This window comes from Hyperoodon ampullatus, assembly GCF_949752795.1.
Source record: "Hyperoodon ampullatus genome assembly, chromosome: 11".
NCBI classification, from domain to species: domain Eukaryota; kingdom Metazoa; phylum Chordata; class Mammalia; order Artiodactyla; family Ziphiidae; genus Hyperoodon; species Hyperoodon ampullatus.
The window spans coordinates 61157604-61182510 of NC_136924.1; the positions used below are offsets into that span (position 1 = coordinate 61157604).

At 55.4% G+C, this 24907-nt stretch overlaps 3 protein-coding genes across 5 annotated transcripts; 2 read left to right on the plus strand and 1 right to left on the minus strand.

The window, feature by feature from the left end:
* Window positions 1-435: 435 nt before the first annotated feature.
* On the plus strand, window positions 436-1742 carry INHBE (inhibin subunit beta E; the record flags this gene model as incomplete). The annotated part of the gene is made up of 2 exons (XM_079715414.1): window positions 436-733; window positions 985-1742. 2 exons carry the CDS (start codon window positions 436-438, stop codon window positions 1740-1742), a joined length of 1056 nt encoding a protein of 351 aa, XP_079571540.1.
* Window positions 1743-8084: 6342 nt separating this feature from the next.
* On the plus strand, window positions 8085-15198 carry GLI1 (GLI family zinc finger 1; the record flags this gene model as incomplete). Of its 3 annotated transcripts, none has more annotated exons than XM_079715536.1 (11): window positions 8085-8184; window positions 8415-8507; window positions 8773-8968; window positions 9223-9367; window positions 9720-9809; window positions 9900-10037; window positions 10351-10500; window positions 11114-11278; window positions 11783-12013; window positions 12550-12817; window positions 13454-15198. In XM_079715536.1, the coding sequence occupies 11 exons, from the start codon at window positions 8085-8087 to the stop codon at window positions 15196-15198; spliced, it is 3321 nt and encodes a 1106-aa protein (XP_079571662.1). The 3 variants fall into 3 exon arrangements, with proteins under 3 accessions (XP_079571662.1, XP_079571663.1, XP_079571664.1); XM_079715537.1 differs by having other exon boundaries at window positions 12553-12817; XM_079715538.1 differs by lacking the exon at window positions 8415-8507 and having other exon boundaries at window positions 8803-8968.
* A 456-nt stretch (window positions 15199-15654) lies between these two features.
* ARHGAP9 (Rho GTPase activating protein 9) lies at window positions 15655-24126 on the minus strand (the record flags this gene model as incomplete). The annotated part of the gene is given in 20 exon segments (XM_079714956.1): window positions 15655-15826; window positions 16461-16566; window positions 16919-17053; window positions 17302-17355; window positions 17503-17580; window positions 17752-17850; window positions 18195-18302; window positions 18411-18552; window positions 18774-18872; window positions 18970-19005; window positions 19008-19112; window positions 19337-19427; window positions 19556-19617; window positions 19847-19951; window positions 20150-20263; window positions 20451-20675; window positions 21636-21859; window positions 22134-22467; window positions 22756-22845; window positions 24106-24126. Coding segments are annotated over 20 exon segments (2400 nt in total).
* Window positions 24127-24907: the final 781 nt, after the last annotated feature.

Here is a 24907-nt window from a genome sequence, read left to right on the forward strand (position 1 = left end):
TGCCTCAAGCTCCGTGACCAGGGCCAGATGGTGAAACCTGAGCTCCAGGGGGGAACCTCCACCCCCTGCAGGGAACTGATGGGCAGCACAGTTGGCCAATCCTGGGGCTCAGAGGGTAGGTCTGCCTGCTGACCACTAGGTGAGGGAGCCCTAGGCTGCTGGCTCTAGAGAGGCCCCAGTCAGTAGCCAGACATGAGCTGTGAGGGTCAAACTGGCAGACTACACTGAACACAGCTACCCATCGGACCATCCACTGTCTGCCTTCCTGAGTCCCAGGCAACAGAAGACAGGTGGCTCTACCCTTGGCCAAGGGTAGGTGTGGCACTGCTGTCTGCTGCCGCCGTGCCCTCACTGGCCTCCACGCAACCGGACTCAACAGAAGGAGCTACAGCCATCTGAGGCTCCCGACCTGACCCAGGGCCATTCACCAGGAGCATGGGGCTCTCTGATGTCCAGCTCCAGCTGGTGCTGCTGTGGGCACTGGTGTGGGCACAGAGGGCAGGGTCTGTGTGTCCCTCCTGTGGAGGCCCCACACTGGCACCCCAAGCAGAACGAGCTCTGGTCCTTGAGCTAGCCAAGCAGCAGATCCTCGAGGGGCTACACCTGACTGGTCGTCCCATAATAACGCATCCTCCACCCCAGGCAGCGCTGACCAGGGCCCTCCGGAGACTGCAGCGGGGAAGTGTGGTTCCAGCGAATGGGGAGCAGGTCATCAGCTTTGCTGCCATCACAGGTGGGTGAGGGAGAGACAGGCAGAGAGCAGGCGGGGAAAGGGAGAAGGAAGGGGAGAATGACAGCGTCAGCAGAAGCAGAGGGAGCGCGGCACGGGAGGAAGAGGAGGAGTTGGAGCAGGACTGGCCTCGGAGTCCCTGCTTCCTCTAAAGGTGGGAGCTAGGGAGAGCAGCTGGCAGGGCTTGCGGGAGTGTCAGGGGACAGCGGCATCTCCGATCGCAGTCCTCAATCCCTTCTCCATCTTCCCGGCAGACTCCTCCGCCTCCACCTGCAGCTCCACGCTCACCTTCTACCTGTCCACTCCTCGCTCCCACCACCTGTACCACGCTCGCCTCTGGCTGCACGTGCTCCCCAACCTTCCTAGCACTCTTTCCTTGAGGATTTTCGGATGGGGCCCTAGGAGGAGACGCCGAGGGTCCCACGTCCTCCTGGCTGAGCACCAACTGACAGCCCCGGGCTGGCACGCCCTGACTCTGCCCTCTAGTGGCTTGAGGCAGGAGGAGTCTGGTGTCTTGAAACTCCAACTGGACTGCAGACCACTAGAAGGCAACAGCACAGCTGCCCCCCAAACTCAGCAGCTCCTGGACACAGCGGGAGAGCAGCGGCCCTTCCTGGAGCTGAAGACCCGGCCCAAAGAGCCTGGAGCAGGCCGGGCCAGGAGGAGGACCCCCAGCTGTGAGCCTGAGACCCCCTTATGCTGTAGGCGAGACCATTATGTAGACTTCCAGGAACTGGGATGGCGGGACTGGATCCTACAGCCTGAGGGGTACCAGCTGAATTACTGCAGTGGGCAGTGTCCCCCGCACCTGGCTGGCAGCCCAGGCATTGCTGCCTCCTTCCATTCTGCTGTCTTCAGCCTCCTCAAGGCCAACAACCCTTGGCCCTTGGGTACTTCCTGCTGTGTCCCTACTGCCCGAAGGCCTCTCTCTCTCCTCTACCTTGACCGTGATGGCAACGTGGTCAAGGCAGATGTCCCAGATATGGTGGTAGAAGCCTGTGGCTGCAGCTAGCAAGAGGACCTGGGGGTTTGGAGTGAAGAGATCAAACTAGGGGTTCCTAGGCAAAGGGCATCTGTGTCTGGAGGCATCAGATTCCTGATCCATACCTTCATCCAGTGGGTCACCTGGCAATATGACTGGGTTGACCCCTCTGGGACCCAAATGGGCACTTTCTTGTCCAGACTCTGGCACATCCCAGGCTGGTTGATGTGTGGGGAGATGGGGAAAGTGTGTCCTCTAAAGGAGTCTACCCAGAAAGTATGATTTCCTACCCTAAGCCATCTGAGAAGATGGCAGAGGTGAGGGAGGGAGGGTGGGAAGGAGAAGGCAGAGAAAAATCACTTAGTCCCTCCAGAGGAGAGGAAGTCCTCAAGTGAGGGAAGGAAGAAGCAGACCAAGGGCCCATTGGGCTTGGGATTGGGGGAAACAGGCTGGCCAAGTGTAAGGGCTGTGGAAGTGCTTGAAGGGAGGCTCAAGAGGGAGCTGGGAAAGGGGCTGACGGGAGGTGTTTGGGAGAGCCCCGGAAATGGGAGTCCAGAGAGAGGAGTGCTGAGCCTGAAAAGTTCTCTGGTTTTTCTTTGGTGGGGGGGTAGGACCCATCAGGGAGGCAAATGTTTATACTTTCCTAATAAAAATGAGGAAAAAAAAATCAACAAGTGTGAGTCATGAAGAAGGTCTGGGATGATGGTCCAGAGCAATGGTTCTCAGAGTGTGGCCTGGGAACCTCCAGGAGGTCCCTGAGACCCTTTCATGTAGTCAAAACTATTTTCATAATAAAACTAAGATGTTATTTGCCTTTTTAATTTTCAATATCTCAGCAGCCTACGGTGGAGTTTTCCAGAGGCTGTAGGACATGTGATTACATCACCTTCCTGACATCTTTGTTAATGGGATGTGTGCTTCTGTATTCTTGTGTTACAAACTTTTTTTTCAGTTTTAAGTTCTAATATGGTAAATTGATATAAATCACGTAAACAAAAGCTCAGTAATTTTTCAGAATGTAAAGGGACATTGAAGCCAAATTGTTTGAGAAGTGCTGATCTAGAGTCCTGGGTGGGGAGGAGAAAGCAATACGCTCTAAAGAGCTCCCCTGGGGCTTCCCTTCTGGCACAGTGGTTAAGAATCCACCTGCCAATGCAGGGGACACACGTTTGATCCCGTGGGGTCCGGGGAGATCCCACATGCCGCAGAGCAACTAAGCCCATGAGCCACAACTACTGAGCCTGCGCTCTAGAGCCTGCGTGCCACAACTACTGAGCCCGTGTGCTACAACTACTGAAGCCTGCGCTTTTAGAGCATGTGTTCCACAGCAAGAGAAGCCACCGCAATGAGAAGCCCTCACACTGCAACGAAGAGTAGCCCCTGCTCGCTGCAACTAGAGAAAGCCCGAGAGCAGCAACAAAGACACAACACAGCCAAAAATAAATTAAAAAAAAAAAAAAAAAAAGAGCTCCCTGGAAGGGGCATGTGTAAGGTCTCTTCTCCAGTTATCATTGATCTTGCCTGACCCTCTGGGTATAACTGTCTGGGTCAAAGTCATGTGGGGGAGGGAGGCTAAAATAGGGCTCCTTATCTGTCCTCCCAGTTAATACATATATTTGTCAGGCCTCAGACCTCTTCCTAGCTTCACCTTTCCCCTTGACCCTCAGACTGAACAGTTAACTGACTGACTCTCCAGACCCAAGGAGGCGTGGTTCTTGGAAGCAGAGCTAGGATGTGGGAGGTCTACCTGAGGGGTGACAGAAAAAGAAGAGGCTCCTTTCCCCCACCATGTCTTCTCCCCTTTCTCATAAAGAAAGTTCAGAGATTAAAATAGCTGCCCCTTCCCCTGCATCCGGTAACCATGGCAACACAAGTCCAAAGGGACAGGGCACTCCCCTATCAGACACTACCACTCTGCAGTAGCAGCCTCTGCCGGTGTGCCCCTCTGTTTCTTTGGGCTTATGCAACCTCTGCATGGGCTCCCAGCCGGGCTTTGGTGGGGGGACCTAAGCCTCCTACTCCTTTACCTCCCCCAGTCTCCTCTGCCTCCAGTCAGACTCGAAGAAGGTGTCATGTGCCAGAAAGACCAGCAGAGGGAGCAGACAGCCTTGAAGAGCAGAAAGAGAGAGTGCCGCGTAGAGGTGCAGAGGTGGTCCCAGTCTCCAGTCTCGAGATGAAGGAAAGTAGGAGTTCTCCGGGAGCAGTGCTTCAGTCTCAGGGTTCCTTAGCAACTTTGTGAACACAGGCCCTGCGCTGCACCCAGAGCCTCAGCCGCTGCTCCTCCCTTTTATGCTCCATGGACCCCTCACCTTCCGCCCAGGGCTCCCAACCCAACTCTGTCCCAATCCTGTTTCCACCCCAAATCTGTCCCAACCCCTTCATGTTCTATCCAAAGGGTGAGGCCGGCAGAAAAACTACAGGATAGTTACGGAATGCTCAGTTAGCACCAACTAAAGTCGACGACCCTACTTCCAATATTATTTTTCTCGGGTGAGTTTTTTCGTCACCCCTCAGCCCCCCAATATATTTCTCAATTTGTTTTTTCTGGCTCTGATTCAGGGCCTCTTCGTAGGCAGCCGATCCAGGGATCCACGCCGGGATTTACTGCCCACTACCAGCAGCATGTTCAGCGGGGGGGGGGGGGGGGGGGGTTAGGCAGTAGAGGGTGCCTCAAGGGAGGGGGAGGATCCTGGGGGTCCTGGGGGTGCAATAAGCCCGGCACCCCCTCTCTTGCTTCCAGCTACCCCGCCTCATCCTCCAGAACGGCAAGAGGGAGGGAAATAGGAGGGAGGTGAGGGGCGAGCGGGAAGAGCGGCGGCGCGCCAGCGGCTAGAGAAAAAGTTTTTGCAAAAGGGAAAAAAAAGTTTGCGCTTCTCGCGGGTGGTCCCGGCTCGCGGCCCGGCGGGCTGGGCCGGCTGGAGGGCTGGGGGCCAGGTTGGGGGGTGGGGGTGGCCCCGAGGCTGCGCTGCTGTAGCCCTGTCCGCCCCCCCCTCCCCACCGCACACCCCCCAGCCCAGACTCCAGCCCTGGACCGCGCATCCCGAGCCCTGCGCCCAGACAGAGGTGAGAAGGGGGGCAGGAGGGGGACCACCTGGGAGCGGTGGGGGAAGGGACCTGAGGGGATGCTCTACTTGCGAGGGTCTCTGCCCAGCCAAGGCGGGAGACCTAGGGCATAGAGGCAAAATAAGAGTGGGAGAGCCTGGGATAAGATATTAGAAAGTTTGGAGAATTTTTTCAAATGTATCTCCCTTTCTCTGTATTTTTTTTCTTCTGACAGTCTGTGTGTCTCTGTCTCAGGCAACTGTGGATCTCTTTGTTTGTCTCCGCCTCTCCCACATGTTAGGAACATCTCACTTTAATGAGGTTGGGATGAAGAGGTTGGAAGGACGGTTAGCTGGAGGTCTGCGTGATAGAGAGGGGACTCCAGGTGTGACTGTGAGCGCAGGGCAGGAAGACATCAGTGTTTCTGAAAGGAGGGAACAGCTACGGAGAGTCTCCTAGATAGGGTGTGTGAGGTGACAAAGCCACTGGGGGGCGGCTGGGCTTAAAGCTCTGACCTGTCTTGTGACAGATGTGCTTGCTGGTGCATGTATTTTGGGGAAAAAGAATTGTCTTCTGGAGTAGGAAGGGGGCTGGTGGAGTCAGTCTCTAGTTTAGGCCCTAGGAAGACTCCCGAAGGAATTTGGACTCCTGGGTCCCAATGGCTGTGGGCAGGGTGCTAAGGAGGAGCTGAGGAGACCTTGTCTTGACCCTCTGACCTCAGGACCACCAGGGCAGCTGGGGCCAACCACAGGGAGACCCCTACTGGGATGGGGCGGGACCACTGGCCACTGCCTGCCTGTGCATCACCGTTGGCCCCCCTCCCGAACGGGAGCTGGGGACCGAGGCCCCTCCTCTGGCTCAGACCACCCTGCCTGCCCTTGCTCCCCGCTCTGAAGCCTCTTTCAGGCCCCATGACCCCGAAACAATCCGTCCTGGGCAGCTAGCTTTGGGGACAGGATTAGGGAAAGGGGATCCCATAGACACTGGGGACTGAAGGTTTTAGGGCGCTGGAGAACTGGGGTCTTCGTAGGATAGGTCTTTACGGTCCAGTAGAGGGAGAAGGCAGCGCAGTTTCCCGGGGGGAGTTGTAAGGGCCGGAATAAGGGTGGGTTTTCCTTGGGGGGCGGGGTCCAGAGACACCCCCCCATTATCTCCCAGGCATCCCCTGCCAGGCGGCACAGACCCCGCCCTTGACGTCACTAGGGGGTTCCCGGGGGTCTGGAGGGGTTAACCCTTGGGAAGCCAGCTGGGATACCCGGGAACCTAAGGTGTCCTGGCCCCTCCCCCTCCCCAGACACACCTTATTTTATTTACCCTAGTCACTTTCTCTCCCTGTAGTTTCTGGGTTCTTCTTTTTCACCCCACCAAGGGGACTCCCACTCTCCAACAGTGCCACCCCCCCCCCCACGGGCGCCAATGCCAGCTCTCTGGATGCACTGAGGGGAGGAGGGAAGAATGTGTCCCGCCTCTCAGTCCACCCTCCCTCCACTCCGCTGCGGCTCGCTCGACTGGGCTCCCGGGGCGGGCGGGGGAAGCGGAGCCGTCTGCAGCCAGAGCCTGCGGCGGCGACTTGGGTGGGCCGAGGAGGCACGGGGGCGGGGAAGGCGGGACCGGGAGAAGGGGGGCGGGGCCGACTCCTGGGAGTTGGGGAGCGGGGGTGCGAGGGGGGATTCTGGAAAATTGGGAGACATAGAGGATGATTCAGGGCTCCAGCAAGGGAACCCTGGAGCTCCCTTCCCCATCCTGCGCTCTCATCCACACCCCAGAAAAACTTAATTTTCTGAAGCTGGAAAAGTTGGCGAAATCTTCCTTTCACTAATGTGAAGGGGAGACGTGGGTGGGCTGTGGCACGCGTGGGTGAGGAGGGATGTCGCCCAATTTCCATCTCGGCCTCCCCTATGGCTGGGCACTGGGGCAGGAAGATGACTGAGTAGGCATGTTTGGGGGAGTCTCTTTAGTTTTGGGGGGTCGTTTGCTAGCCCCCGCCTCCTTCCCCTGGGTGAGTCATAGAGGAAAGAGGCGGGAGAAGTGTCCCCCCATCCAGCTGCCAGCCAGCTGTGCCCCCCCCCAAAGTAGTGCCAAGGTCGAGTTGGGAGGTCTTGGTAGCAGGATCCGGATCTCCGCTGGTAAAGGAGGAGTTAGGAAGAGTACAGCCCAGGCTGCGGGGCTCGGGCTGGGTCATGGGGTCCGGGTTCCGCTCCCCATCTTACCCCCGCCCTCACCCTAAATCCCAGCATCCTGGGATCACCCACCGCGCCGGCCGGCCCGCTCCCTGTCGCTCTCCACCCTACCCCGCCCCACCCCACCCTCAGTCCCGGGAGACAGGAAAACCCGGGGTGGAGTAAAAACTGGAGTTTGAGGAGAAAAGCGGACAGCGGCACCCTCTTCTCCCTCACTACTCCTCTCTAATGGATGACTTGTGTGTGTGTGTGTGTGTGTGTGTGTGTATTTTCCCAAAGTTTTCCCTCACAGCCCCTTTCCTGTTCCCCCAAAACAGACCAAAAGAGTTAGGCGGGCGCCCAGATTCAAACCACCCCTGAATAACACCAACTTCCATCCTTTGTACCCAACAGACCCTGGAGGCTCTCCTCAGAAACTTTATCCCCTTCCACACAGTTTTCTGCCTTAGAGAGGAAAGGACAGATCATCTGGGCTCCCTCCTGGCCCCGTCAGCCTCTCTGGGCTGTGGCGAGGGCTCCCTCTGCTGGACACTGGAGAGGTTGTAGACGGGCTGTCCCTAGGCAGCGAGCAACAAATGAAGAAAGGGAGAGGGGCTCAGGCTGAGCAGCCAGCCCAGTGCCTGAGGTCAGTCACTCCTCCTCCTGAGTTCCCCCATCCCACCCCTCAAAGCTGGCCCATGGTCAGAACAAGATGAAACAGAGGGCCCATGGTATAAAATCACCTGAAGCTCACAGGCACAATTAGTCCACAACACTCCCCCTACACACACACACACACACACACACACACACACACACACACACACACACACACACACACACACACACACACACACACACACACACACACACACACACACACACACACACACACACACACACACACACAGGCAAAGCTCCCACCCAGTTCCCACAAAGATCCCCAAGACTGGCTCTGCCTCTGCCTCTATGGGACTTCTCTCCTTACCCTCCCCTGGCTGAGTGAAGCTCGTTTCAACTTGATTTCCCATGGCAGATGTCTTGGAGGTGCTCTGCCCAGGGTGCGGCATCTGAGTTAGTTATCTGACCTTCCATATTTCTCTCCTGCCTTTATAACTTGCACATCTCCCTTCCCCTCCTGCAGTGTCCCCACACTCTCCTCTGAGACACCATGTTCAACTCGATGACCCCACCGCCAGTCAGTAGCTATGGCGAGCCCTGCTGTCTCCGGCCCCTCCCCAGTCAGGGGGCTCCCAGCATGGGGACAGAAGGTCAGTGCATACACCAATCCCCGGACCTTGATGACTGGCAGATCTCTCACCCAGTCCCAGGGATCCCTCGTCTATCGCCAGCCCCATGCCAGTTTCCCATATACAAAAAGATCTGAGGCCCCATGTCATTGGGGCTTGGAATATGGGATCAGGCCTTAACTGGGGTTTCAAGGTGAGACCTTATGTGTCCTCCATTCCCAACCCCCATTCCAGCTGTATCTCTTTTCTAGGACTGCCTGGCCTGCCCTTCTGCCACCAGGCCACCCTCATGTCCGGCCCCCACAGTTACGGGCCAGCCAGAGAGACCAGCAGCTGCACGGAGGGTGAGGCTTCGGGCAACATCTCTTTCCTTTCTGCCTCTTTGGGACTTGTCCTGAGGGAGAAAGTTGGAGGGCAGGGCATCTACTTTGGAAGAGGAAATGCTTGGAGATGGGATCAAGGAATCAGAGCATGATCAAGAGGTCACAGATGGGGTCAACAGGGCAGAGTCTGGTGTCATTTCTTTTGGCTGAGAGTCAGGACCCATGGGCTGCATGCATGGGGGACATGCTCCTTTACCGTATCTATCTCCCCTGTTTCCTGCCCCAGCCCCACTGTTTCCTCCTCCCCGGAGTGCAGTCAAATTGACCAAGAAGCGGGCTCTCTCCATCTCACCTCTGTCAGACGCCAGCCTGGACCTGCAGACAGTTATCCGCACCTCACCCAGCTCCCTCGTGGCCTTCATCAACTCACGCTGTGCATCTCCGGGGGGCTCCTATGGTCACCTCTCCATCGGCACCATGAGGTGCAGACAGCCTCGGGCTAAGAGGCCCCTAAAGGCCCTACCAAACCCCATTAAAAGCCTCAAGCCCTCCAAACCACCTGACCCTATTTGAATCCTTATCACTTCAAAGGCGTGGAAGCCCTCCTCAGTACTTCCCTGGGACTGCCTCAACCACTTCCCATACCGTCTTCCAGAAACCCTCCAAAGAGCTCAAGAACTCCTGAGGCTTTCTGAGATGATAGTCCTAAGTAACTGCCTCTCCTCCTCCTCCTCAGCCCATCTCTGGGATTCTCACCCCAGATGAATCACCAAAAAGGGACCTCGCCTTCCTTCGGGGTCCAGCCCTGTGGTCCCCATGAGCCCACCCAGGGTGGGATGATGCCACATCCTCAGTCCCGGGGACCCCTTTCAACTTGCCAGGTGAGAGTCCTCATATTGTCACCTGATTTCCCTCAGTTCGGGGTGGGTGGGTGGTAGACTTTTTAGGGGAAAGGTGAATGAAGAACAGAGGATGTAAAAGTTTTCAGTGCCAGAAAAATTAAGGGGTATGGGTGCCAGGGTTCGCTCCTTGGGGTTGAATCAGTCTCTTCCAAATGAGATCCCACCTTTCGCCCATCCCATTCACCAGTGCAGTCTAAGGAGGAAGTCTCTTCCAAACCCAGGGGTTCCAGCTGCTTGGGTGGGGGCACTCAGGGCAGGAAGACCTGGCTGGGCTCTCCCTTCCTCCTGCTCACTTCTCCCTTCACCATCCTCACCTCTCCCCTTGGGGAAGCTGAAGTCTGAGCTGGATGCGCTGCTTAGCAAGTGCCCGGAGGAGCCCTTGGAAGGTGATATGTGCAGCCCCAACTCCACGGGCACGCAGGTAAGGGGGAGCGGGGAGCTTTACCCCTGCAACCTGAGCAAAACAAAAGCTGTCACCCAGGTGACACTAGGATTTTCTCTCCTACCCTAGGATCCCCTGCTGGGGATGCTGGATGGGCGGGAAGACCTGGAGAGAGAGGAGAAGCCTGAGCACGATTCTGTGTATGAGACTGACTGCCGCTGGGATGGCTGCAGTCAGGAATTCGACTCCCAGGAGCAGCTGGTGCATGTGAGCCGCAGGGGGTAACAGGAGTGCTGGCTGGAGCCTGTAGGACATTCTGGGTGGGACATGGTGGAATCAGGCTAAGGGCAGGAGGTCAGAGGTTGGGTGCCCAGTGGGTAGACAGAAATTCAGGAGGTGTAGCTTTGTTTTAGAAACTTGGAAGAACGGAGCTGTAGGCTATGATGTTCTTCCTGCCTCTTCTTCCCCCATGATGGGAAGCCATGGAGGGATATGGTGGGGTGGGGAGGTCTAGGGCAGGTCTGTTGTGGATCTCAGGGGCATAGGGAACCGCAGAGAACCTCTGCATCTTCTCCCTCAGCACATCAACAGCGAGCACATCCACGGAGAGCGGAAGGAGTTTGTGTGCCATTGGGGGGGCTGCTCCAGGGAGCTGAGGCCCTTCAAAGCCCAGTACATGCTGGTGGTGCACATGCGCAGACACACAGGCGAGAAGCCACATAAGTGCACGGTGAGGCACCCCCTCCCCAAGCTCAGGGTTCCTTTCTAAATCGGAGCCCCTACCAAGGCAGGGCCCAATCTGACTTTTGCCTTTATAGGTCCCTTCCTCCATAAACAAATATTCAAAAACTGTATTTTATGACTAGGTTGGTATGAAGATGAACATATTGATATTATATATTAGAACACTTTCTTGGACCTAAAAGCTAATTTTCCCCCGTTTTTAAAAGAAATTAAAACATTTTTGTGGGCCCCTAGAAGTACAGTGGGCCCTAGGCACCGGGTCTGGAACTCTGCCTGATGGGGAAGCCCTGCACTGAGGACACACGCTCCCCTGATGACCCCTCCTAAGACAGTCTGGGCTCCCCATGCAGGAGACGTGCCCTGGTTTGACCAGGGGCTGCTCGCTGCCTCCGCTCCATGTCCCTGCAGGCCGAGTGCCTCCAGCTACTTCTGTTCCTCCAGCTCTTGCCTGCCCTCGTCCCTGAACTTTGGGAATTCTGAAGCCCCAGTGCTCTCCCATCCTGAGTTATATTCTCTGATATATGTCCCTTTTGAGATTCAGGGTTCCACTAATCTCCATGTCCTTCTGAGAGCGATCCTTTGACCCCCATGTCCCCTAGTTTGAGGGGTGCCGGAAGTCATACTCACGCCTGGAAAATCTGAAGACACATCTGCGGTCACACACGGGTGAGAAGCCATACATGTGTGAACACGAGGGCTGCAGTAAAGCCTTCAGCAATGCCAGTGACCGAGCCAAGCACCAGAATCGGACCCACTCCAATGAGGTGAATGCCCCACTCAAGAGACCCTCCCCACTTAAAGAAGCCACCTACTGGGGAGGTTCCCCCATAAGAAATCCCTTAGCCCAGCACCCTCTCCACAGAGGTGAGTTCCCCCTACCCCCGACCCATATAATTCACCTGAAGAAGGTCTTTCTGAAACCAAGAATTTCCACTTACCACCACTCCTCTAACCAGCCAAAGGGCTAAACTAAAATAGACACATTCTAACTAGAAGAGACCCCTGGTCCCTTCAACCCCTGAATTTATGAGGCCTCACAGACCTGGGTTCACCCCCTCATCTTTCCCAGGCCTGGGCTGTCACTTTTCCTAATCTTCCCCTTGATCCTTTCATCCTTTACTCCAAGGGCCCTACTCTCCTTATTTCCTTGGGTGCTATGCATTCCCCCCTGACCCCCCTCGTCCTCACTTACCACCACTTTTTCCCATTTCTTCTGAATTCTCCCGCTTTGATCCTTTTGCCTGCTGTCTTCACTCTCCATTCAACAGAAGCCCTATGTGTGTAAGCTCCCTGGCTGCACCAAACGTTACACAGATCCCAGCTCGCTCCGGAAACATGTCAAGACAGTGCATGGTCCTGACGCCCACGTGACCAAGCGGCACCGAGGAGATGGCCCCCTGCCCCGGACACCGGCTCTTTCCACAGTGGAGCCCAAGAGGGAGCGGGACGGAGGCCCCATCAGGGAGGAGAGCAGACTGACTGTACCGGAGGGTGCCATGGTGAGGCAACCCCCTGCCTCCATACCCCCGCCTGCCCTGCTAACATCTTTCTAGTCCCCTCCCAACTGGTCCATCGCCTCCTGTGCAAATCTCTCTTCTGTGGCTGGTCCCCCATTCTCTTATCCAAGTTTTGTTCCTTGGGCTACCTCAAATCTAGGGATTTTAGTGTAATTAATTATTTAATGGATTCAACAAACTCATATATAGGAATTAGTATATTATTTTAGGCCTTGTGCCTGTATAATTTCACGTACTCCTCACAACAACTTCATGAGAAAGGAACTTACTCTCCCCATTTTCAGATAAGGAAACTCAGGCATAGATAAATTGTTCAAGGTCATAGAGCCCAAATTTGAGTCAAGGTAGTCTAGGCTCTTCTCATTACCTTTTCTCCAGTTTGCCTGTGTCTTTCACTTGCTCAGCCCTCTCTATACCCTTAAGCAGTCACTGGGACACAGGCTTTAGTCACTCACCAAGTTCAGGGAACTGTGGGGAAGGGGGAGGGGTGCCACCCTTAGCCCTCATCTTCCCCACAGAAGCCACAGCCAAGCCCTGGGGCCCAGTCGTCCTGCAGCAGTGACCACTCCCCAGCAGGCAGCGCAGCCAATACAGACAGTGGTGTGGAAATGACTGGAAATGCAGGGGGCAGCACTGAGGACCTGTCTAGCTTGGACGAGGGGCCTTGCATTGCTGGCACTGGTCTGTCTACTCTTCGCCGCCTTGAGAACCTTAGGCTGGACCAGCTACACCAATTCCGACCAATAGGGCCCCGGGGCCTCAAACTGCCCAGCTTGACCCACACCGGTGAGAGATGGGTGTTGGGGGTGGTTGCTAGGCTGGGATCTGGACCTTCCCTGGGGTTGGAAGGAGGACTTCACCCTTCAGGGCTGCTATACAGCTCCTTTGTACAATTAGAAAAACGTCCTCCTTCTTCAAGATGCTTTCCTTCCATCTATCAGAAAATTCTTGTGACATACAAAATCTACGATGCTGTCCCCTATGATTGTGCAGTGTACAACCTGTAGCACTGTTCACAGCGACCCTGAATCCCTGGTGACCCAGAAGCAGAAAGGGCATGGGTGAAGGAGGAGACAAAACTGAGTGGTTGGGCTTCCCTGGTGGCGCAGTGGTTGAGAGTCCGCCTGCCGATGCAGGGGACACGGGTTCGTGCCCCGGTCTGGGAAGATCCCACATGCCGCGGAGCGGCTGGGCCCGTGAGCCATGGCCGCTGGGCCTGCGCGTCGGGAGCCTGCGCTCCGCAATGGGAGAGGCCACAACAGTGAGAGGCCCGCGTACCAAAAAAAAAAAAAAACAAAAACTGAGTGGTTAGAGTTAAGGAGCCTTCCTTGGGATTCCAGGACAAGGCTATCCCTTGGGGGAGGCAGAGTGAGACTCAGAGGGCTCCCTGGCCCCCCTGCCTTTTCTACCTATCACTTGCAGGCACTCCTGGGTCTCGCCGTCTGGGCCCCCCAGTATCTCTTGACCGCCGCAGCAGCAGCTCCAGCAGCGTCAGCTCAGCCTATACTGTCAGCCGCCGCTCCTCCCTGGCTTCCCCTTTCCCCCCTGGTTCCCCACCAGAGAATGGGGCATCCTCTCTGCCTGGCCTCACGCCTGCCCAGCACTACCTGCTCCGGGCAAGATATGCTTCAGCCAGGGGAGGTGGTACCCCACCCACTGCAGCACCCAGCCTGGATCGGATGGGGGGTCTTCCTGCACCTCCCTGGAGAAGCCGAGCCGAGTATCCAGGATACAACCCTAACGTAGGGGTCACCCGGAGGGCCAGTGACCCAGCCCGGTCTGCTGACCACCCTGCCCCAGCCAGAGTCCAGCGGTTCAAGAGCTTGGGTTGTGTCCACACACCCCCCACAGTGGCAGGAGGAGGACGGAACTTTGATCCACAACTCCCAGCCTCTGTCTACTCACCACAGCCCCCCAGCATCACTGAGAATGTCGCCATGGATACCAGAGGGCTACGGGAGGAGCCAGAGGTTGGGACCTCCATGATGGGCAGTGGTCTGAACCCCTATATGGACTTCCCGCCTGCTGATACTCTGGGATATGGGGGACCTGAGGGGGCAGCAGCTGAGCCTTATGGAGCTAGAGGTCCAGGCTCCCTGCCTCTTGGGCCTGGTCCGCCTACCAACTACGGCCCCAACCCCTGTCCCCAGCAGGTCTCCTATCCTGAACCCACCCCAGAAACATGGGGTGAGTTCCCTTCCCACTCTGGGCTGTACCCAGGCCCCAAGCCTCCAGCTGGAGCCTACGGCCAGTGTCCTCGTCTTGAACATTATGGACAAGTACAGGTGAAGCCAGAACAGGGGTGTCCAGTGGGTTCTGACTCCACAGGACTGGCACCCTGCCTCAATGCCCACCCCAGTGAGGGGCCTCCACGCTCACAGCCTCTATTCTCCCACTATCCCCAGCCTCCCCCTCCCCAGTATCCCCAGTCAGGCACCTATACCCAGCCACCTCCTGATTATCTTCCTTCAGAACCCAGGCCCAACCTGGATTTTGAGTCCCCTACTCATTCTACAGGACAGCTCAAGGCGCAGCTTGTGTGTAATTATGTTCAGTCTCAACAGGAGCTGCTGTGGGAGGGAGGGGGCAGGGGAGATCCCCCCGCCCAGGACCCTCTCTACCAGACTCCCAAGTTTCTGGGGGGTTCCCAGGTTAGCGTGAGCCCTGCCAAGGCACAAGTGGCCACATATGGACCTGGCTTTGCACCTAACTTGCCCAATCACAAGTCAGGCTCCTATCCTACCCCTTCACCATGCCATGAAAATTTTGCAGTAGGGGCAAACAAGGCTTCCCATAGGGCAGCAGCACCACCCCGACTTCTGCCCCCACTACCCACTTGCTATGGGCCCCTCAAGGCAGGGGGCACCAACCCCAGTTGTGGCCATCCTGAGGTGGGCAGGCTGGGAGGGGGCCCAGCCTTGTACCCTCCTCCTGAAGGGCAGGTGTGTAACCCTCTGGACTCTCTCGATCTCGACAACACTCAGCTGGACTTTGTGGCTATTCTGGATGAGCCCCAGGGGCTGAGTCCTCCCCCCTCCCATGATCAGAGGGACAGCTCTGAACATACCCCACCTCCTTCTGGGGCCCTCAACATGGCTGTGGGCAACATGAGTGTCCTACTGGGATCCCTGCCTGGGGAGACACAGTTCCTCAACTCTAGTGCTTAAGGAGTGGGGAATCACAGATCCACATTTCCTAAGGGGTTTCCATCCCCACAAAGAAGTCAGGAGGAGGAGCCATAGCGCCCTGGAATACCCCAGGGATGGGAGGTTATAGGGCTGGGGCTGTACACAATCTAACTATATTTGGGGAGGAATTTGATAATGACACTGTTTCCTGATAATAAAGGAACTGCATCAGAAAGAGCCCTGCTTTATATGTTATTATCTTGGGGGAGGGGTGATGACAGGGGAACTAGAGAAGCAGGGGTTAATCCATCCACTTCCCTCTTTAGAGAAGCTTCCTCACCCTTTCCCAACCCCTCAGGTCAGACTCACGAAGATGGAGACAGTCATCTGGTAGACACAGGATTTAAAGGGATATCCTCAAAGCAGAACAACCCCCACCAAAGGCTATCCAACAGAAATTACCGGAAACACATTTTCTCTTCTTCCTTGCCCCAGTCAGCGGAAGAGGCTGGTGAAGTCGGTGAGCATCAGCTGGACGAGCTGCCCAGGGTAGAGGGCATGGGCCGCTGGGTCAGATGTCTCCTGCTCCGGTCGAAATAGGGTTGGTCCAAACACAATTCCCAGGTTGTGGGAGGTCATGCGGTTCTTGTCTGAGTGTGCTATCACCCTGTGGGCAAAGGCCAAGAGACAGGGCCATAGGGCAGCAGCTTTGCCGCTGCAAATAAATCTAACCTTTCAGAGGTTTGAGGAAGAGTTCACTTTGGGATCCCTCCATGCGGTGGCTGAAGAAAATCAAGGAGAGAGCCTCCAGGGGGATGGAGATGAAACCAATGGAGAAGCCTTCAGGATACAACTTGAAGATACAACCTAGGATACACCCACCTCTTCCCAACTTCAGAGACTGCCCCTAGAGTCCTCTCTGCTCACAATTTGGGAGGTTTTAATTCAAATGGCTATGCTCTCTCAGAGGTCACTGCCCAGGCCCAACTCCACCAAATAAGTCATCCCTACTGTCCCAGTGAAAGACAAAGAAGCAGAGGGAAGGGAGAGGGTGAGATTTTCCTTATTTCTCTCGCAGCATCCCTGGGTTTGTCTTGGTCCCCAGTTCTCCATTTGTTGCTGACTGAGCAAAAAGGCTTTGACTCTGGTAATATGTGCTCTGCACAGAGGTTGCTTATTTCCTCCATCACCCACTAAACTTAGGTGTTTCCCTACCTTCACCCCATCTGAACACAGAGTCCCAGCTGCAGGCCCCATCCCACCCCCTCCCAACATGAACAAAGATGTTCAGTCTTCCTGACCTGCATAAATGCTCCAGGAGGTACTGTAGAGTGTCATGGTTGGGCTTCGGCATTGAGCTTATTAATTCTTGTATTTGAGAGAGGCGCTGTTCTGATTCAGAGAGTGCTAGAGAGAGTGATGGGAAGGGCATGGGAGTGAGGTTAGGGAAGGTGCTAGGGCGGGGTGGGTAAACTCACTACTCTTTCCCATGCTCGGTGAAGACATCATTAATCTATCACAGCTTTCTTTTTTGCTGAGCCCAACTGCAACCTTAGAATTCTTTTAAACTCAGCCCTCTAAACACTCACCAAAAAAACAACTGGAGTTGGCACATTAGTTGAAAGTTATTTTCCATCTCTGTGCTCAGGATGGGACATAAGAGTATAAGGGAACCTCTACTCTATTCTTTATCACTCATGCTCCCCCCCTTCCCCTCCACCCCATATCAAGAGTATTGCCCAAAGCTCCCATCCTTTACCAAGGGCAGCACGAAAATGGGGCAGCAGCAGTGGGGGCACCAGAGGCTGGGGTAGCTCCCTGAGAAAAAGCTTCAGGGCTCCAGTGATCACATGAATGTCATCCCACTCAGCACTGTCCAAATCTAATCGGCCTTCTGGAAGGAGAAGGAGGTACAGAGGGGCTCAGAAATGGTCAGAGGGACCCAGAAACTGAGAGATCAGGAGTTTGGGAAAAGATTCAGTTAAGGCAGACCTCAGGAATGCCTAAGGGGTCCACAGTGGGGCAAGACGGCAGAGATCAGGATGGGGACAACCCCCCAGAAGCAGGACACGGGGGAATCCATGGGGAGCAGGGATGATGTGGGTGACTTTTAAAGGTCTGAGGGGCCCTTCATGTAAGTACCTTGTCCTGGCTGTTCTGGGAACACATATCTCCCATCGGAGGTGATCGCCCGCTCTGCAACATGTACAAGAAGAGATCAAGCATTAAGACATGTAGCTCCAGACAGAAGACGTCCCTTTTCTGCCAGCTCCCTCACTCAGAACCACCTGTGATCCTGATACATGAAGTTCTTAGCACCACACCTGCCCACAGCCGCCTCACCTCTGTCCACCAAGAAGCGAAGTTTCTGGACCACTGCCAAGTTCCCGCTCACCCGGTAAATGCCATCCACGTTTAGACCTAGAAGATAAGGCAGGGAGCAGATAAGGATTCTTGCTCTAAAGTGTGTCCTGGTGAGGGATCTGAGGGTAGAGTGCAAAAGGGCAGAAGGAACACGAGGATGGGGGAGGTGGGGAGTTCTGGGCCTTGGCCTGTTAGAAGGGGAGATTCTGGGGTCTCTGGGAAAGTGACCTCTCTTATCCACAGCAGCAACGCAGAGCCGCACAAAGCTGGGCACGGTGTCCCCTTCCCGCTGGCACAGTGATTCCAACTGGCAGCCGAACACCTGGTCTGGGGAGGCACAGAGTGAGGTGGGGAGCCAGTGACAGCGTCACCCATGAAAGCTCTTTCTAGCACGGGTCTTCACCCCAAAGTTGGGCTGGCTCTCCTGCCTGCCTGTTCCAGGTCTGGGCAAGGAAGTATACCCCCTCCCCCCAACAATCAGTAGCAGGGGGGAAAAGCAGTGGTCTCAGAAGACTGCTGATCTAGTTCTGGGAAGCTCTACTCTGAGCCTCGCTGAAGTTTTCTCATCCATGAAATGGGCTGATGCTGAGATCCGGAATGTAAATAAAAGTGCTTGCAAAAACACTAAAGCAGGCACGAAGAAGGGCGCTAGGTGGCCCAGCCCATCTCACCTCGGAGCAGACCCCGCTCCTGCAGGGTTTGCAAGGGTGGTCTCTTTGCGATAAGCCGCTTTAGTTTGTTTCGTACTCGGTTCTGCTCAGCTCCTTCCGGACACCGACCTGCGGAAGCAAGTGGAATCTGAGCATGAGAGCAGTCGCGACTGCGGCTCCGGCTCCGAGTAGCGGGGAAAAGCCCCCAGACCCCGCCCACCAGGCCTGCCCCTTAACTGGAGCTCCGACGGCCGCTGATCCGCAGCAGTGGCTTGGACACCGGCTCGGACTCCACTTCTTCGTCCTCCCCCGCGCTCAGTTCCCCCAGCTCCGCAGGTCCCGAACCGGACAGACGCAGCTCCAGGGGGTTCTCTCGATCCTATATCCGCACAGCAAGATGGGCCGAATCAGAGGTTGGAAGAGAGCTAGGAGAGAAATCTGCACCCCCCTTGCCGGCTGCTGGGGTCCCACACATCCCAGGCCCACCAGGGCTCTACCTGCCACCTTGTCCCTCACCACCCCACATCCTACAGTTCTTTCTCCTTCTGCCCGCCCGAGCCTCTCCCGGGTCACTGTCCTGCCACCTCCCACCCATCTCACCAGGCGCTCGATGACCGCCCGCAGTGCGCGGTGCCAGGCGCGTAGCTCGGCCTCGTGGTCTGACTGCAGCAGGAACTCATGGCCGGGGACCGTGCGGATCTGAGGGGCCCGAGGGGAAAAGGCTTGAGTCAGCGGGAAGGAGCCTAAAGAGCAGGGAGGCCCAGCGGGAGACCCGTGAGGGAAACTGGGGGCGCACCCTCGGGCCGGGCGGGGCTTCGGGGATGAGCGGGAGAGAGCGCTCACGTGTAGAACGTTGCGGCGGCTGGACAGCTGGCGGCCGTGGGCCAGGGCGGCCCCGCGCAGGTCCACGCTGCTTTCGGGTCGGCTACCCGCTGGTCCCTGGCAAGTCGGGGAGAAACTGAGGCCACGGCGCTGTTCCCCTCACGGCCTCCCTCTCACCCGGTGGACTGCGAGGACACGGGAGGCTGCGCTCCTTCCTCTCGACATGCCCTCCCCGCCTCCCCTCCCCCCTCCCCCCTCCTCCCCCCACGGTAGGCCTGAGGCCGGTAGTAGTTGTGCCGGAACCCCTCGTGCCCCCCGCTGCTCCCCTCCCTCACACTCACCCAGACGGTGCAGGGGGCGGTCAGCGGTGGCTCTCGGTAGAACACCAGGCTGTTACCCGCGAGTACCACCCAAGATGGGCCCCAGTTCTTCCTGCAGGGGCGGCGGGGGCAGTGATAATAGTGCAGAGGTCATTTACATTGGCGTCGGGGAGGGCCCAACACTTGGCGCTACCCGCAGAATCCGACAGTCCCCGCCCCTGCTGTGTTCCCAGTTCTCACCGGAGCTTGCGGCCGCCCTGGGCGATCTTGGTCATGTTGAGCATGCCCGACCTTTCCACCTCCTGGCAAGAGGAAAGCGAGGTATCAATAAGCCACCCAGCGCCCCCCACAGTCATCATGGCTTTCCCCAGGGGATCTCCCAGGAGTGAGGTCCTTTAAAGTTGAGTGGGCGGTGTTCGGTAAGAGAGGATACCCAGAGAACGCTCAGAAAGAGGAACACCTTTCTGAAGGAGCAAGAACTGGGGGCTGGGCAGGGAGGATCTTGGCGTCACAAGGAAACGGGAGACTTACATGGGGGTCGTCCAGCACCTGCGGCAGGGGCCGAGGGGACTGCAGAGCTGAAGGCTGGTCTGAGGGGTCGAGCTGGGAGGCGCGTCTGCAGAGGGAGGGTGAACCCTGGGGGAGGGGATTGGAGAAACAGGTGGAGGAAACTTTAACTTCGGAGTCCCAGGCTGTAGGGGGAAGAGGGGTGCGGATGTGGGTGTGTGAGTCAGGGGGTGTCGTGGGGTACTGAAGAAGAATGTCTTGCATAAAAGAGAAAGTCTAAAACGATGGCTTTTCCTGCATGTGATCAGGAGGAGGGAGGGATCTCACCTGGGAGTCGAAAAGTCCTGGCGTCCCTGTGCCAGATTCTGAGTCCTTTGCCTGAGGTTGCGGGACACCGTTGTCCCTATTCATGGTCTGTGGCCCCTCCATGGAGCCAGGGTTCTGGGGAGAGGGAAAGGAAAAACTCCATCCAGATGCCACCTCAATCGGCTCTCAACACCCTTCATAACAATTTTTTGACCTGTCTGATCTCCTGAGAGTCCCAGTGAGAAAACATACTACTTTGGGGATCAGTAGGGGAAAGGAGGAGATTGAAGGGACAAGGGACAAGCAGGAGGGAAGGTCTCACCATCTCTCGGGTGCGAGTGTGGCGTGGAGGCTTCCAGGATTTGCAGCCAGTCAGCGAATTTATGTAGAAGCAGCGTCCAGAGTTGGGGTCCAAGTGCTGCTCCCAGGCGTCCAGCCTCTGCAGCGGGGGACATGCAGGGCTTGTGGGTGGGGACCGGGGACAGCGGCGAAGGTCCACCAGGTTGCAGTACACAGGGGGCTCTGACATGAAGGTCTGGGGTCTTGCCTGCAAGGAAAGGGGGAAGAAAGAAGTAGTTATTCTCCCTGTGCCCCTCCCCGATCTTCTCTCTCCTAACCATCTCCTCCTCTCTCCCCCACCATTTTCTCACCACCACCTCCTGGCTGGGGTGACCCAGGTACTGAGGAAGAAACCCTAGTCTCCTGCAGCTGGTTTTTTTTTTTTTTTTTTTTTTTTTTTTGACTCCCTCCCTCACGGTCTTTGCTTTTCTCCTCACTTCCTGTTGCCAACTTCCCTCCTCCCCCACCCCACCCCCACCAGAGGACCTCAAGAAAGGGGAACAGGCTTTCCGTGCGCGTGGAGGGAGGGGTCGAGAGGAGCGTCCCACCCTCACATCCTCCAGAGTAAAAGGAGACAGAGAAGGGTCAGAGACCCCTGCTAGCGGAGTGTGAGAGAGGAGGGGCCATTTTTCACCCACTAGTAAGTAAGAGAGAGGGGAGGGGCTGAATCTTCAGGAAGGTCAAGGGAGTTCCATCTCTAGAGGAAACTTGCTGGTGACCTGAGCTAGCAAGACAGGACACAGCAAAAAACCCTGCCCTGGGCCAGGAGTCAAGAGGCTGAGAGAGAAAAGCAAAGCTAAGCTGGCCTTTCAGTCCCTCTATCATTTTCCAGGTTCCACGTACCCTCAGGATCTTTGCTACTTGCTGTCCCTCAGCGGGAATTCCTTCTCATCTCATTTGTTTCAGGGCTGTCTCTCCTTATTCAGATTCAACTAAATGTCATGTCCTCAGAGATGCATTCCTAGACCACTTCATTCATCCTCCACCACATTTAGCTTCTTGGTAGCGCTTATTAGTACCAAGGGCTGTCTTATTTATGTGTTCATCACCCCCATGGGGATCCCTTGAGGGCAGAGATTCTGTCTGTCCTGTTTGCTAATGTGCCTAGAACTAAGCCCAGCAGTAAATGTCTGTTGACTGACTGCTCAGAAGAAGCACTGTGACTCACCATGTTTGCATCGGCGTCTGTCAGCAAGTCTTCCTGGGAAAGGGATCTTCTACTTGGTCCTTCCTGGAAGGGCTTCAGGAGGCTTGGCCTCAAGTTGCTAACACTGATACTTCTACACATTTTAGGGGGAAGAGGAGGAGGCTGCTCAGATGTAGCCTGGGCTCTGCCTGGGGTTTCCTGATACAGGTGCATCTCCTTCAGGGAGCCAGGAAATAACTTTGGCCCTGGAAACAGAAAAATGGGAAGAGTTGGGGGCAGGGTCCCCCCATGGGTCTTGGCTGGGTCCCTGATCTTGGGGGCTCACAGGGAAGACAAGAGCAGGTAGAAAATTACATGAGATCTAGAAGGCTTGAGACTAGGAAGGAGAGGCGATAGGGACACCATGGTGGGGATGAAGGGTAGGAGTAGAGGATTAGCAAAAGCTTCGGGGAAGGGGATCTTCCCAATAGTTCCCAGAAGCCAGGGAGGTAGGAAGGTGATGGGGGAGGACTTACTGACCAGGAGTCCAGAGGGATTGGCTGGGGGTGATGGCTGTTGGGCTCTGGGAAGGGTTGAATTCCTCTGTCATGTAGGCAGCTGGGATGAAGATGGGGCGAGAGGTGGAGGGTGTTCCCAGGCGCCTTACCAACCACCAGTCTGAGTTGGTCTTTTGAAGCAGTAGGAACCTGTCCCCTTCAGCCAGAGACACCTGTCGGCCATCTGCCCCAGTGTAAGTGAAGGCATACAGGGCACAGAGCTGGGATCCCTGAGGAGGGCTCCGGGGCCCCAGCCCTAGGTTTCCCCGGGTACTTGGCCACCACCGGCTCGATAGCACTGTCGTCGGTACTGTCACCTATGGGAAAAAGGGGTGAGGGAGATCCAGAAAAGGACAGGAGTGGCTGCTTGCAGGCAGAGAGACATGGTTCTAAGAGCAGTGTGGGGTAGAAGGGAAGAATAGAGAGCTTGGGGTAAGAGGAGAGGGTAAGGCAGAGGGCCTGAGTGGGGGTCAGTAACAGGTTTTGGGGGCTGAGAAGTCCTGGCTGATGTGACTAATGAGGAAGTATGTAAGTAAGGTGAGAGAGGATGTGGTCAGCAGGGCTTCGAGACCAGCAAGGCAGGAAATCAGAGGAGGGGGTCTCACTGGGTGATTTTCCTCCAAGTACCTTCTGGGGCCAATCAGAAGATCCAGGGACAAGAGGAGCTGGTCCTGGGTGGTGGTGGGACTCTTGAGCTGGACACAAGAAGATGAGGAGAAAGAATCAGGTCTGAGACAGAACACAGGCAAAGAGACAGGAGTTAATGAATGACAAAGATACAAAAATGTGTGACCCTTTATTAAATTTACACAAGCACCGATGTTTCTATTGCCAATCACCTCAGACCTAAAACTGCGTGCTTCCTGTGCAGATTCAAAAAAACATAAAGACAGAGAAACAGAGCCAGAGAAATACTAAGACCAAATTGGAGAGAAAGAGAAAGTGGCTGGGAGAAACACAGAGGGGTTCAGAGTTTGAGGAAGAGGTGAAAATACCATCCTCTCAATTTAGGATGTGTTTTGGGGAGTTGGGCGGCCTTGATATGATCCTCTGTACATAAGCCTCTTGGGTGGGACCATTTAGTGTGTGGGTTCATTCATTCATGTTCTTAACAAGGATTGGCTGAGCACCTCCTGCGTGAAAAGAACAGTGTCAGCTACTGGAGATAAGGGAAGGAGATAGACATAGCCTTTGCCTTCTTAAAGCTTAACGACAGACCTTAACTGATGACATAATAAATTTATTAATTACAATTGAATCAGGGACTATGGACAAGTAGTACAGGATGCTTTGACAGCTTATGGGGGTGAATGGGGGACTAATGTTAGCTTCTCCCTGGTGGAAGGTGGGAACTGACCTCCGCTGTCCGGTTGCCAGAGCTTTAAACCCCACACCTGTGCTTCCTCCTTACCTGACCACGCCTCTCTTCCCCTTCTCTCAGTCTCTCCACTGCAAGATGTGAGGATTTCTGTCTGGCTTTGGAGATGTGGGGTAGGGAGTGCCCCACCCCCTTGGTGACATCAGAGAGCCAGCTCTCCTCCCCTGACACGTGATTTGAGGCCCGGGCTGCCAGTATTGGGATTCTGTCTCAGTGATGTCTTCCTTAGTTTGCTCTGTTCTCAACTTGTGGAGAACCTTACCTCTCAACTCTCCCTTTCCACTTCCAAAATAGTGACCAACTTTATTCATTTATCCATTCATCTGGTGTTTGTTAAGTGCTCAAATCTCATCCTCTTCTGCCTTCCCTGCCATCTCTCCTGCACTTTATGCTTTTCCTCTTTATTGGCTCCTTACCATTAGCTTTTAAACATATCCAAGTCTCTCCCATCTTTAGACAAACTTCCTTTTACTGTACTCTCCAGTTGCCACCCTATCTCTGTCTTCCTTCTTACAAACTTCTTGAGAAGGTTGCCTACATACGGGGGTCTCCATTTCCTCTCCCCTCACTCCCTCACCTTTGCAAGCTCACTCCTCATAGGGTCACCCCTAACTTTGCAGGGACACTCTGCAGTCCTTATGTTCCTTGACATCTCAGCAACAGCCAACACAGTTGACCTTTTCAGCAGTTCCTTCTCCGTTGCATAAGGAAGGACTTTGCTTGCTTCTTAAACTCCAGAAGTCTGTCTGAGATCCTGTACCCTTTGCATTCTATACACCATAGGTGATCTTATTCTCTCCCCAGCTCAAATGACCTCCATACGTTGCTGGCACCATATCTCTGGTCCAGATCTTTCTCTGGAGCTCCAGTCTAATCCATTGTCCACTGAAAAACTCCACTTGGGTTTTTCACAGGCACTACAAACATAGTATGTTCTGAACTGAACTTGTCAGCTTCCCCCCCAAATCTGTTTCTCTTCTAGTACAACCATTAAGTTAAATATACTTATTTATTTAAATAAATAAATGTATTTATTCATTTTTGGCTGCATTGGGTCTTCGTTGCAGTGCACAGGCTTCTCACTGCAGTGGCTTCTCTTTGTTGCAGAGCAGGGGCTCTAGGCACGCAGGCTTCAGTAGTTGTGGCTCACAGGCTCTAGAGCGCAGGCTCAGTAGTTGTGGCATACGGGCTTAGTTGCTCCACAGCATGTGGGATCTTCCCGGACCAGGGCTCGGACCCGTGTCCCCTGCATCGGCAGGTAGATTCTTAACCACTGCACCACCAGGGAAGTCCTTATTTATTTATTTTCTTTTTTGGCTGCACCATGCTGCTTGAGGGATCTCAGTTCCCCAACGAGGGATTGAACCCGAGCCATGGCA